Below are 13,446 nucleotides of genomic sequence, written 5' to 3'. Positions count from 1 at the left end.
CGGTAATTATTTAGTAAATTTTTACAACCAATTGACAACTTTCTAAGTAAATAAATGAGCTGCTGATACAAGTGGCATTGTTAAAACATTAACACTTCAAGCGAAACAACGCCGGCTTATACATACAAGTATATATATAAATTTCATAAACGAATATAACTAAACCAGGCCATGATCAATGGTCATCACTTAACTGCTCTACACCATTCTGATAACTTCACCTAGAAACTTGGCCAAGGATCTAAAATTTACTAAATTCTTCTTCGCTAGCGGTATACGTTGAAATATATCGTTAAATCTAATCAACCGGCATGGTCCAAGTCTGAAGTTCAGGGTCTTCAACGATACAAAAGAGACACAACAATAATCAATGCAGAGTCAACTAAGCCAGTCATTCGATAACGCAAAATGCAAAATAGTCTCATTTTTTTCTTTTTCATCTATTTTTAAAACACGTTTTTATTAATGCGAAACCGTTTTCAAATTAAACCCGGAAGAAAATTATTTATCAACAACAATTGTTCAACCAAAATTTATAGTTGGACCTTTTACATTTCACAATTGTGCAAAAAAATGTAAACCTCCCTTCCTCTTTTCGACCTTTGTACCCGAATTTCCCATAAACTTAAATCTGTGTTAAATGACAATCTTTGCGTAAGAAACGAGATTGCAGTTCGTTTCAGTCTGTGTCTGGATCTGGGCCAGGAAGAAGCGTAAAGTGAAGTGGAGTGAAAACTCAAACTGTTGTCATTTCAAAAAGATTCAATTGTATTTTGACGTGACAGCGATAATAAATCAATTAGGTAGCAGTTAATTTGATGCCAATTTGCGGCTTGGCTAGACAAATGCTTTATGTGTTTTTATTTGGCTTATACTTTTGGCAAAATAAACAAGAAATGGGGTAAATTAGTTAAGGCAACAAGTTTGCAAGGGAATAGAGTTTAATAAGTAGAACATTAAGCTTAATATCTAATTCAAAGTTTTACTGCTTCTAATGAGCCATAAAACACGAGATTGAAGCTATTTTCTTAAGTTTTTTTTCTGTTAATTTCCACCGTTTAAACAATTACAATTTTTAAGAATTATAAAATAAATTTTCTAGTATCAACATCAGACTTTCGTTCCAAGTAAATCTATGTAAAAATAATCATATTTTGTACTTTATTTATGACAAGTTTTATAGTGCTAATAAAAAAGTCAGGGTATTAATAAACCGGGAAATAAATTGTACTTTTTATTGTTATTGTACATTTTGTGCAAATTTACCAAGGGTTAATAAACTTGTTCAAATAAGACCAAAATATTGCAAAATCGAAAATAGAAAATTAACAACAAAATAATCGGCTGGCATTATAAGTTTTGCTTTCTTTTTTTCATACATACATACATACAAAGATATATGTACCTACATAAGCCTTAATTGCTTCAAACTTGACCTTACCACAAAATGAATTAACCTCTAGATGGGTTTTTGGGTTAAATTGTATCCATTTTTATTCGCTTCTCGATTGTGCTTATAGTAAAGGTGCATTTTAAAATTATTCTATTATACTAAATTTACGTTGTACATTAAGTATAATTTTCATTTTTTATAGGGCTTTAAGTGTGATTCATACAGGTTTTTAATTTGTTCAACAGCATTTAACTAGGTAGCTAAACTATCAACAGGCATTTCAGAGTAGATATAAGGTCTTTCGCCTTGTTTCGACGGATTTTTGTTATTACTATCAAAATGAGTCAGTATCAACAAAGGATAAAAGGGAAATTAATTAAAATTAAACATTTTTCCCATTGACGCAATTCGTTAACGAAAAAACCCTGTCCATGTGACCCTGCAAAGACTTTTGGTTGGACAAAAGTTCCAGTTTAGGGTTAACATTAAAATGAAGAAAAAAATAAAAATAAAGAGAAGACAGAATTGGAAACTAAGTTAACTCAAATTGGCCATTAAGACAACTTTGACTTGCATCGAAAAGCTGAAAGATATGGCTAAAACAAAAAACACACTTTGAAATTGGCCAAGTCCAAATCCCGCCCGGACAGCGTCGCGACGCTGCCAAAAGCAACGCCAGCAATAGCAGCAGCAGCGGCAACAGCAACAGCCACACGAACAACACATTAACGACAGCGACTGAGGCAGCGACGTCAGCAACATGGCCGGACCGCAGAGCGTTTTGTGTTCATTTTGTTTATTTATACAGCTGAACGGATAGAACTCCATATTAGTGTCTTCTTGGCATTTGCCGCAGTTGAGACGGTCCGCCGAATCATCTCCTAGCCAGAGTTGTGTGTAATTGTGTGTTTGTGTGTGTTCGAGTGCGTGTAACGTGTGTGTGTGCGCCGTGCTGTGCCGTTTGTGTGTGTTACAAATTAAAATCAGGTACGGAAGTGAATTATTCTTATTCAAAATCAATAAAAAACTCGTGAAAGTGTTAGCACTAAGAGGAGAAGAATTCTAATGTTTCTTACCAAGCTCAAGCACCAAATGTTCTCAAATTGTTGCATCTCGTGATTTGCAACAATAAAGACAAAAAAAATTGCAACTAACCGCAGCAACAGCAGCAACAGCAGCAAACTGGATTCTTGGCTAAGTTGAAGTTTATTTTGTGCTTCTGTCTGAGCTTTTCTCGTTGACCTTAACCCAATGCATTGCACATACATAGATTTAAATGAAAATGAATGAAAAAAAAACAACAACAACAACAGCAAAATTAAATGAAAAATTAAACAAGACTTGCTTGAGGAGCTGCAATTTTAGCCAGTCAGACCAAGGCCAAAGTCGCTGACAACATTGAGTTGGCCAAAACTAAACGATTTGAACTTGTAATCAATTGCACCTGCATTGCCAATGGCCACGCCCATTTCGCCCACCACTTGCAGCAGCAACAGCAACAGCAGCTTTAACACTTTGATAATTCATAGAAATCAATATTGGTCCCATCCCTTCCCATGGCTTTGGCCAAAAACCAAAAATAAACAGTCTTTCACACCAAAACCCAAAACCAAACGCATCCGTTACAGTTCAAGTGAAGACAGCCAAAAAAGAAGAAAAAACCCAATTAACGTTGCAAATATTTACAAAGTAATTAAAGAATGTCAGACTGTCAGACTCCAAAAAACCAAGAAAAAAAAAACATGCCGCAAGACCAAGACGAGGGCTAAGACTAAGCACAACGCGCTTTTTGCTTACGTTTTTCTTTTTTTTTTTTGTTTAACTTTGTCTGCCTGGCATAAACTATTAATTTTGTGCGCCAAGCAAGCATGAAATCATAAAAAATTAAACATATGCACTTGACACACGTATAACTTAAAAAACCAAGTGATTAACCCATTGCAGCCCATTCCCACCCACCTCCTCCAATTCCCTTTCTCCTTGCCCCCCACGTCTCTCTCTCACTTAAATCACTTTTAAATAATGAGAAAACTCAAGTGGGAACTCATATTCATATTCGTTCTAGGTGATGCTCTTCTCTAGATAAGTAATTAGATACTGAAAGAATTCAAAAAATGATGGAAATTCGACATTACCTTTATCGTATATAAAAATGTTTAATGAATATCTCTAAATATTATTTCCAATTGAAAACTCTTTTTAGTAAACTAAACTTACAAATCAATTTCAATGTTTATAAATCTAGAAATGAAAAATGTAGAAACACACCTAAAAGCCCCTTCTTCAACTATCCATTTAGAATCTGTTTAGCTTCTTAAGAAGTGTTTGCAAAAATTAAAATGACTTTTAATGATCCCATCCTTTGGATGATATTTGTCATGCCTTTAGAATTGAATCGTTATACCCTGAAAAGTAGCACAAACACAAACAAAAACGTAAAAAAAATAATGTTTACTGATTTATATGGCAAGTAATTATTTTCGCTTCACTACACTGTGAGAAAATCGTCATCTAGGTTTGTAAATAAAACAAAAAAAATGTGTTAATTAAAACAAACAATTTCTTTCAGTGTATAAAGATATCACATATCTCTCAAGTTACTTTTAGCGTGTGAAAAAAAGTAACTTATGATCAATTCCATTGTATGTCCATAGAAAACATCCGCCCCAGACAGGGAAAAACTGGGAATTTAGGCGAAATCTTACTGTGAGACACACACACATACACACACAGACATAGACATAGAAGACACACCTAAGAATAGTGTTTGGTGACAAAATTCAGAAACAAATTTGTGTAATTATATTTACCCATTGCAATTATGCAAGTGCAAATGTTAGCAGTAAATGGACAATAAGCAATCATTGTTGGTAGCTCATTAATAACATTAAAGGCATAGTTGGACTTACTTATATATGTGCATACATACATACATATATGCAAATACATATATATATATATATAAAATGTTTCCACATATCTATGTATGTATGTATGTGTATAGTAGAGTGAAGAGTAATGCCCCCTTTCGGCGACCTTCGGCAGTAATTTCAAATTAGTGGCAATTTGAGCAATTTTAAAAGTTTTTATTTTTGTAGATTTTGGAATTTAATATGAAATTAACGCCTTTTGGGTGGCTTTCCGCTTTTGGCTTTAGTCTGCATTGATATAAATATAAGATTAGTCATTAACAATTTAAGAAAACACAAAACACAGACAGACAAACAACTAAACAAAAAACAAAACAAAAATAAAACATAATGATAAAACGATAAGGAAACAAGAATAATAATGGCAATACCATATTCATTTTCATGTTCAGAAAGAAAGAGAGAGAGAGAGAGAGATAGAGATAGATAGGGGTAAAATTTTAATTTCAATTTCAATTAGGATGTTCGATGTTCTTCTGATTGTGAGTACAAAATTCGCAAAATCAATTATGCATACAGTATATATATATACATATATACATACACATACATAGATAACTTTGTTAATGCGTAATCGTTGGATCGATCGGCCGACTTGGATTCATTAGCAGGGCATACAAGATCAGGCGGAAGAGCTATTTCGCATAGCTTCACACTTACATGTGCCCAGGCAGTTTGTCTGTCTGGCCGGCTTGTTGGCCTTTGGATTACAAATTAAACAAAATGTGTAGCAGACAAAGAGAAATGCTTAATACTACTTGGACTTAAGGGGCTTGAGAGGTGATTGAAATCAGTCAATGGAACTGACAACTGACAACAACAACAACAATAACCCAGAACTGACTTCGATTGGCGTCACACTTTTTTGGTCGTGATAATGCCGCACAGCTCACTCTTCCTGTCACCAGTGTCATTTTGTGACTAGGTGCCAAGTGTTTTGCATACAAATTGTGTTTCGGGCGGGGGAGAAACCAAATATGTATCTGTATATACCAAATATACATATATGTACATACATATATATAAAAGAGAGATCGCATTCCCTGGGCTCCCATCATAACCCTGACAACCAACACAGATTTCTGTCTCAGTAGCTGACGAACAGTCGTTGGGGGACCAATTAGTGACAGGTGTTTGGCCACTTCAATATTAATGATACGCCATGTGAGCCCTGTGAATTATTAAACAACAGCAAAATCAGTTCTTATACTCACTTTTATTTGTATTTGAATTGAAAGCAAAATTTCAAGTAGGTTATGACTTTCATGTTGAGTCAAGTTTTGACAAAATCACAAAAAAAATTCCCCTAAAAAAGTTTAGTTGTGTATCTCTCATAGTGTGTATGTGTATTTGATATTTAATTCAGAGCATATTCTAATTTAATTTGTTTTGATATAGACACTAAATAAGTATATATAAAAACTAGAAACAATAAAAAACACACACAATTCTAGACGTTTCTTCAAGCAAGTTCCGGTTTTTAAAATAATCAGTTTGTCCAGGTCAGTTGGTTTAAAACAAGATTCTAATTGAAAAATAAATGGATTTTTATTAAACATTTACACAGTCGAAATATAATATCAACTTCCCTTACCCCTCTCAACATCAGTCTCATCTCTTGCTCTGTCTTCACTTGGTCGGCTTTAAAGACAACAACTAATTATGTTGATGATGTTCCGTATGCAATTTAAATAACAATAAATTTCAATAATCAAATGAACAACAAATAAAAACCAAAGTTGCTATGTAAATGTTAAGAATTTTATGCCATGTGTGTGTGTGTGTGTGAAACAGTGCCTGCTTTAGTTCTTCTTCTTTACGATCTGTCATCCATTGAGATTTTGTTTCTTGTAACTATTTAGTATTCTATATCTTAACGATTTATAAAAAAATGTTTTTGCCACATTTTTTTTTTTTGGTTTTCAGAAATAATAAATAGAATAAACTCTCCTTGCCTCTGTGATTGTGAGTGTGATAAAAATTCTATTTCTAGCTTTTGTAAAAACAACAAAAAATGCTAAATTGCCAGCACTGGTGTGAATACAAGATGAATGCCAAAGTTGGTCTAACTTTAGTGCCAAGGCAAGAAATTCAAATAAAGCCTTGAAGACACCCATACACACACACACTCACACATGGATAGAATTCTTGACTCTTTTCAGGTTTCCAAGCCATTGACTTGCGGTCTTGATCGTGGCAACAAAACTAACTAAGAATCTTAAATACTCAATTCTCAGTCATCTTTATTGATTTTTTGATAGCCATTTTTTGTTTCGACTTGTTGCTGTTTCTCTAGAGGCTGCACCTGACATTGACAGTAGCAAAAGTAATAGCATTATGGCCATAGCCATAGGCAAACGTAAAAGCGAACGCAGTCGCAGTCGCATTTGCAATCGCGTTGTCTTAACTTGGCTTTGTCTCCAGTTTTGAATAGTTTTACCTGTTTTGCTGTCGTCATTCATCATTCAATTTGGGCTTGTGCCTCGTCCCGCTTTTTGCATATTGAAGGAAGCATTTTGAGGTTGATAAGTTAATATGCTTTTTCTTCTCAATTGTTGCTTTCATTAATAAATCGTTTGGCGTACATTTGTCGGCACATTCCTATGCAACTCACGCCGGAATATGCCAGAGCATAATCAACTGGCTGGCTTCTATAAGCGAAAAAACCAGGCAAAAGCAGAAGCAGCAACTTGACTTAAGTTGTTGCTACTCTGAGCCTCTTGGCTTGGGTCTCGGAACAACTTGAACGTGCTGGGCTTGTCTAAGCAGCGCTTTAGAATATTTTTCCCATTTTTTTTTCTGATTTTTTTTCATTCAATATTTTGGCAACGCCGTGTGCGGACGAACGTCAAGCTCTGAATTTTCGATGTTTTTTACCGAAAATTTCTAAAAAAAAAAAGAGTTTTTTTAATTACTATAATTATTGTTTTTGTTTTGCAGTTAGTTAAAAATGACGACCTATATGAAAATATTTAACGAACGCATCTCGGGCCTAGCCACGGGTGTGGGTAAGTAATTAAAGCAATTTAATTGTCTATATGTCTATAACGTATTCTCTAAATACTTATTTATTTAGATGAGACAGTCGATAGCTGGTTTCTGATGAGTTCACCAGCTCCTGTGGTGACAGTGGTTCTAGTCTATTTGGCATTTGTATTGAAAATTGGTCCCGAATATATGAAAAATCGTAAACCCAAGGATCTGAAACGTATTATGGTGCTGTATAATGCTTTTCAAGTATGCTACTCCATCTGGATGTGTCGCACGGTGAGTGAATACTTAAAGAATTTCAAATGAATTTTACTAAATATATTATCTTTTTTATAGTCCATTCGTGAAAGTAATGTGATGGCATCAATCTTTTCAAAGAAATGTGAAATCAATCGTACACGTGAACAGAATTTAGCCTTATATTCGGGAGCCTGGTTCTATTTCTTCTCAAAGATCATTGATCTATTGGACACGACATTCTTTGTGCTGCGTAAGAAGAACAATCAAGTGTCCTTCCTGCATGTGTATCATCATACCATTACTGTGATGTTCTCCTGGGGCTATCTGAAGTATGCACCTGGCGAACAGGGCGTCATCATTGGCATTCTCAATTCGGGCGTACATATCATTATGTATTTCTATTACATGGTCGCCGCCATGGGACCTCAATATCAGAAATATCTGTGGTGGAAGAAGTACATGACAAGCATCCAATTGATCCAGTTTGTCCTCATCTTGGGCTATATGTTGCTGGTGGGTGCCAAGGGATGCAATATGCCAAAAACTTTGACATTCTTCTTTGTGGGCAATACGATTATTTTCCTGTATCTGTTTGGCAATTTCTACCGCAAGACCTACAGAAAGGGAAAGAGCATCGACAGCAATGGATCTGTGGGAACTGGCACCAGTTTGGCCCAATCGGCTCTACGTGCAGCAGGCGGCATGGGTTGCATGCCCATCCAGTCCAAGTCCAGCCAATTCAGCATGCCAACGCCAGCCAAACAGTCCTATATCGATCTGAACAACAACAGTGTGAAGCCCATGAAACTGGACTGAGAGAATGAGACCGATTTGTTGGTCGATTGTTTCTCTCTGTGTAGTTTGATTTGGTCTGGTGGGATTCACTTTTATATGTCTAATAGAGTTTTTTAGTTTAGAGCGGGGCTTTAGTCTAGTTTAATCAAAAGAAAACAAAAACAAAAACAAAACAAATGTAAAACCAATAACAAAATTTCGAAATCTGTATCTGTAGTGTGCACCCTGTATAATGTTTATGCCAATTAGCAGCAACAGCAGAAGATAATAATCCAAAACAAAAAAAATCAAAAAACCCCACAAAAAAAAAATCGTTAGTTAGATAAGTGTGAATGTATTAGTTATGTGTATGTATGAGTTAAGAATGTATGTGTATTTTTATCTATATCTGTATTTTAAAATGTGCATGTGTATTAAGAATCTTATTAAAGAAATACAGCCGTAAATCGTTTCTCAAAAAGAAAAAAAAAATAAAAATGAAACAAGAAAATTAAATAAAAACTCTTGCCTTCTTTTTTTCTTTCACTCCATCCAGAAGAAATAACGAACCGTTTGGTGTGTTTTTTTGTGATCTTGAGCCGCCGGGTTCGTATTCGGGTTTCAATATTGGATATAAGCCAAGAGATATCGAAAAACCAGTTAGCGATGCCATTATTTATGATGACACGCGCTATACCGAAATTTATTCAGATCTGCAATGGGCTATTAATCGCCAAACACTCACGAATACTCAGATCCGCGACTAACCCTTGCCATGAACTTGGACTTGGGATGCCTGGGTAAGCGTGTGGCCACATATTTAAGAAAAGTTATGCAACATTTTAGTATTGTGCTATTACCTATACTATGTATATACATTTAGTCATCTGTTTTTTCGAACAAGTTTCTTGAGACATCATGGCGACGAGGACAGTCAAACGTATTAAAAATTCTAATGATCTTTTTTTTGCTCTCTCTATCTCTCGCTCATGCTCTCGCTCTTTGGAGCAATTTATCGTTGGCATTGATTCACATGGAATCCATTATTAATTATTACAGCCAACAAGCAACAATATATGCAAATTTTTGGAAACTTTTGTTCAATCTTTGTCACTTGTTAAACTCCTATTATATGAATGTGACTAAAAAATTCGAATCTAAAACTTAATAAATGTCTTTCGCGTGGCTCTGCTGGCTGTGGGATATTTTTAGAGAGATCATTGCCTTTATGATCAGTTCTCTCACTTTAGTTCCTTATGGCATTGCCCCTAAATGCAAGCAATAGAAATTTGCATAGCCTAGTTGTATGCTGTAGAAAATTATTAAAATTTTCACTTGAATTGAGGACAAAATACTTCCGCCGTGTGTGTGTGTGTGTGTGTGTGTGAGTGTGTGTCTCTCCGTCCTTCTCATCATAACCAATTGGTATGAAATCAATTCAGTTTAAGCATTTATGACCCCTGGCGAAGATTGGCCAAAAATATTCCAAAGTGTTTTGCATTTTGCTTTGGGTTTTTTTTTAATTTGTATTGTGGTCAAGATCAAGGTCAATTCAGATCAAAACCGGCTTATTGGCTACTGTTGCCGCACCGCTTGAAGATGCTTTTGCCACTTCCGGATATGGCCCAAGTTCCGTTTCATTTTGACTGATTGATCAATGAAAGGCTACGTTGCGTATGTGCGTCCCAGTGTTTATCTCAACAGCTTCTGTGTTCAAGGTGCCTTTAAATGAGTATCTAATGATCGGACGATCACAAGACGATTGGACCACAAGCCATTTCATTCTTTTGTCTATTTAGTTTTTTTGAATTGGGTTCTAGCCATTGTGTTAACAACATTGAATAATTTTATTTTGCAACTATATAAAAAATTCATGAACTGGACATGCTGCATGGCGACTCAAAGATCTATACACACATTGAAAGACCAGTTCTTGACACGCCCAGCTAAAACTCTTAACTACACTCGGAAAAATTTTAAATACAAAAACAATCTAAAACGGAAATTCATTCGAATTCTTACAATACTTTTGATCTTGAAACAAATCCATTCGATTGCCATATAATTTATCTTGATTAGATTTATGAATAAACAACAATGACATTTAGTTTTTTTTCAAATTTAATAAAGTGGATCATTCATAAGAATAAACACAAAAGTAAAGAATGAAATACAACTTGTTATTTTCAGCTTACAAAAAATTGTAAATTCATTTATTTTCTTACATTTTAAAGAACATTTTGTTCCAAGTGTATGCGGTCTTTGTTTCTTCTCCTTTTTTTCTGGGTTTTTTGTCTATTTTGGCGAAGGAGCTTGTTGTTGATTTAAACACAACTTCCGCAACAATATTTGATAGACATATAGATAGATATGGTACCAATGATTATGTTTAACTCAACTCATGTATATGTATAAAATCAGCAGAATCTTAAGCACTTGAAGATAGAATCTCTAGCAAAACGAATATTACAATACGATTATATATTCAAATTTCATTATAAAAAGAGGAAAACAGGAACGTGGCTGCATAAATTCCCTTGAACTGATTGGAAATAGACAAATTCACAATGTGTGTTTCAGTTTACATATGCAAGACTTGGCATTTGGGTGGCAAGACAAATATTTTGCCATGGAGTATTTCTAATGCCAGAGCAACACAAGTTTGAGTAGAGAGTCACTCCAACTACAATTACTCAGTCTCTACTTTTAAAGTATTTGGTAAGGGAATTATCTCCTAAGTATTTAAAGTATATTAAAATATATATCATAATATTTTTTTTGCCTCCAAACCCAACTGGTTAAGCGTTGTTCCCCATTCAAAGCAAGTAAAGAAGAATCATTCTCATTGTAATAGATTTTTGGTTTTGGTTTTTTTTTTTTTTTATAAAAAAGGTTTAAATTTATTTTGTAAATGTATTTGTATTTCGAATTTCTTGTCGTTTTATTCGTTGTTTTTGTTTTTTTGCTTACTTTACATACCAATATTGTTTTTTTTATTTTTGTACATAAAATCTAAAGAAAATATACATACATAGTTATATATGCGTACCTACTAAACTTATTTACACAACTAACACTTCATTTTTCGCCTTGATGTTTGCTTAACTTCTTAGTTCAGTTTTTAACTGAGAAAAAACATAAAACTTCTTTCATATGTGTCCACATGGTCGATACACAAAGAGAACTTCAAACGTAGCGATGGATGATGGCTGCGAAAAGTAATTTTATCTTTTTTTTTGTGGTTTTTTTGAATATTTTTCTTGGTTTGTTTTCTGTCAACTGTTTACTGTACATTTTATGTAGCTCGAAAACCTCATTTGTTCAAAAATATTGTCTCATTCTTGTTTTGTTTTTATTTTTTTGGCGGCGGATTACTTAACAAATTAGTCAACAAAGTTGCACAGAGACAAGCCCATGTGCCCCGCTTTGTACGAGTATTTTTTTTTTTTGTTTTAGGAGAGTGGGAGGAGGATGTGATTGGGAAAGGGAATGGGAGTTGGAATGGGTGGGATGAGGATTAACGAAGGGATATGGAATAGATTATTGGTTTTTCTTTTGTTTTTTTTTCTTTACAGTGCCTTCTTTTGCTCTATTGTCTTGATGGCAGCATTCAGATCCTTGGCACAGGATTCATTATTATTATCTGTTGTCAGAGCTTTGGCCTTCTTGGCAGCCTCCTGCTTCTTCTTGTATGACTTTTGATAGAAATCATTAAACAAGAAATAGAAGAACACAGCATTTGGCAAAGTGAAGCAGACCGACCATCTGGGATAACCGCAATCGGTGTAAAGCAATTGAGTTTGATGAATGAAACAGCAACAGAATTGAATCTAAAACAGAGAGAAAGTTTAACAAATTGGAATTCAAATGGGCTAGAGGCTTGTCGACTTACCATCTGCAGATTGGTAATGTACTTCTTCCACCACAGATACTTTTGCATTTGTGGTCCAAAGGCTGAGAGGAAGTAATACGAATACATAATAATGTGCACAAATGAATTGATCCAGCCAATGAAAGTGCCATGTCCGCCTGGATAATATTTACTTGTGCCCCAACTGATCATGGGCATCACAGTATGATGATAGACATGCAGGAATGTCACCTGACGATCATTCTTGCGCAGCACAAAGAATATGGTATCAAGGAGTTCAGTGATTTTGGCCAAGTAATAAGCATAGACCACACGTGCCTCCCGATAGGCTTTCGGTGTTCGTGACCAGTCGACGGGTTGACAACGCCAGCTATAATATTGCCAAATGACAACACCCTCGTATACCATCCAAACACTTAGAACCACCTGGAAGAAGTTATAGACCAGCAGAGTTCGTTCCAATTTGAAGGGTTTACGATCACGCATAAAACGTGGACCCCATGATAGCACAAAGTACAAATAGAAACCCAGAATGGTCAGCAGGGGCAATGGTGATTTGATTAAGAACCAATCATTCGTACGAGGATCTGTACCGAGGGAGAAAAAGATTCAAGTAAATCAAATTGATCATATTTGATTCGATTTTTGATATCCAACTCACCTGCCAATTCAATGAACAGAAAGTTCCAATAATCTGTTTGTGTTGCGTTGGCTGCCGCCATTTTTAAACTGTTTTTATTTTATTTTGTGGGGTGTGAGGTGAATTGGTTTTAGACACACAAAAAAATAATTTAAAAATCTGCTAAGCTCGCCAGTTGCGATGATTTTGCCTCAAATGCCCAAAGCGAACAAGTTTTTGCCAATTGTCTGGAATGAGAAAGAAAAAAAAGAAGCAGATACCGGGATACCGAATTGATTTTTCCATTTCAAGTTTCAAGTTCAAATGATGTATTTAAAATTATGTTAATTTAATCCCAGAAACGATGAGGTGACTAGTTCTGGTTATGCTTAAACGTACGATTAAACTATCTATACTATACTATATACTATATATCTATTTAGCATTGCTGTTGTTGCCCGACTGTCGCTGGACCGTCTCAAAATTTTTGTTGTCACCGTGAAATGCTGTGAAATTATCATGTAACAGCAAGAGCAACAGTAAATTATATTCATTATTATGAATTAAACAAACGCACAGCGACTCTCTTCACTTTATTTCTTTCTTTTTTTGTTGGGTTTTTTTGGTG

General features: G+C 34.9%; 2 protein-coding genes across 3 annotated transcripts; one reads left to right on the top strand and one right to left on the bottom strand.

Annotated features, from left to right (window-relative positions):
- The first annotated feature begins 2,249 nt into the window (after positions 1-2,249).
- On the top strand, positions 2,250-8,844 carry LOC6651039 (elongation of very long chain fatty acids protein 7). Of its 2 annotated transcripts, none has more exons than XM_002074015.3 (4): positions 2,250-2,380; positions 7,264-7,331; positions 7,400-7,590; positions 7,651-8,844. In XM_002074015.3, exons 2-4 carry the CDS (start codon positions 7,274-7,276, stop codon positions 8,368-8,370), a joined length of 969 nt encoding a protein of 322 aa, XP_002074051.1. In that variant the 5' UTR covers positions 2,250-2,380; positions 7,264-7,273; the 3' UTR covers positions 8,371-8,844. The 2 variants fall into 2 exon arrangements, with proteins under 2 accessions (XP_002074051.1, XP_046868321.1); XM_047012365.1 differs by lacking the exon at positions 2,250-2,380 and adding an exon at positions 5,736-5,825.
- A 2,536-nt stretch (positions 8,845-11,380) lies between these two features.
- LOC6650098 (elongation of very long chain fatty acids protein 7) lies at positions 11,381-13,066 on the bottom strand. Its single transcript, XM_002074014.4, has 3 exons — positions 12,861-13,066; positions 12,221-12,786; positions 11,381-12,158 (listed from the first exon to the last, which is right to left on the bottom strand). Exons 1-3 carry the CDS (start codon positions 12,919-12,921, stop codon positions 11,898-11,900), a joined length of 888 nt encoding a protein of 295 aa, XP_002074050.1. The 5' UTR covers positions 12,922-13,066; the 3' UTR covers positions 11,381-11,897.
- Between the last annotated feature and the right edge of the window lie 380 nt (positions 13,067-13,446).

This window comes from Drosophila willistoni, chromosome 3R (assembly GCF_018902025.1).
Source record: "Drosophila willistoni isolate 14030-0811.24 chromosome 3R, UCI_dwil_1.1, whole genome shotgun sequence".
In the NCBI taxonomy this organism is placed as follows: domain Eukaryota; kingdom Metazoa; phylum Arthropoda; class Insecta; order Diptera; family Drosophilidae; genus Drosophila; species Drosophila willistoni.
The sequence above is the reverse complement of the archived record's forward strand: the minus strand, read 5'-3'. Positions and strand labels throughout refer to the sequence as shown.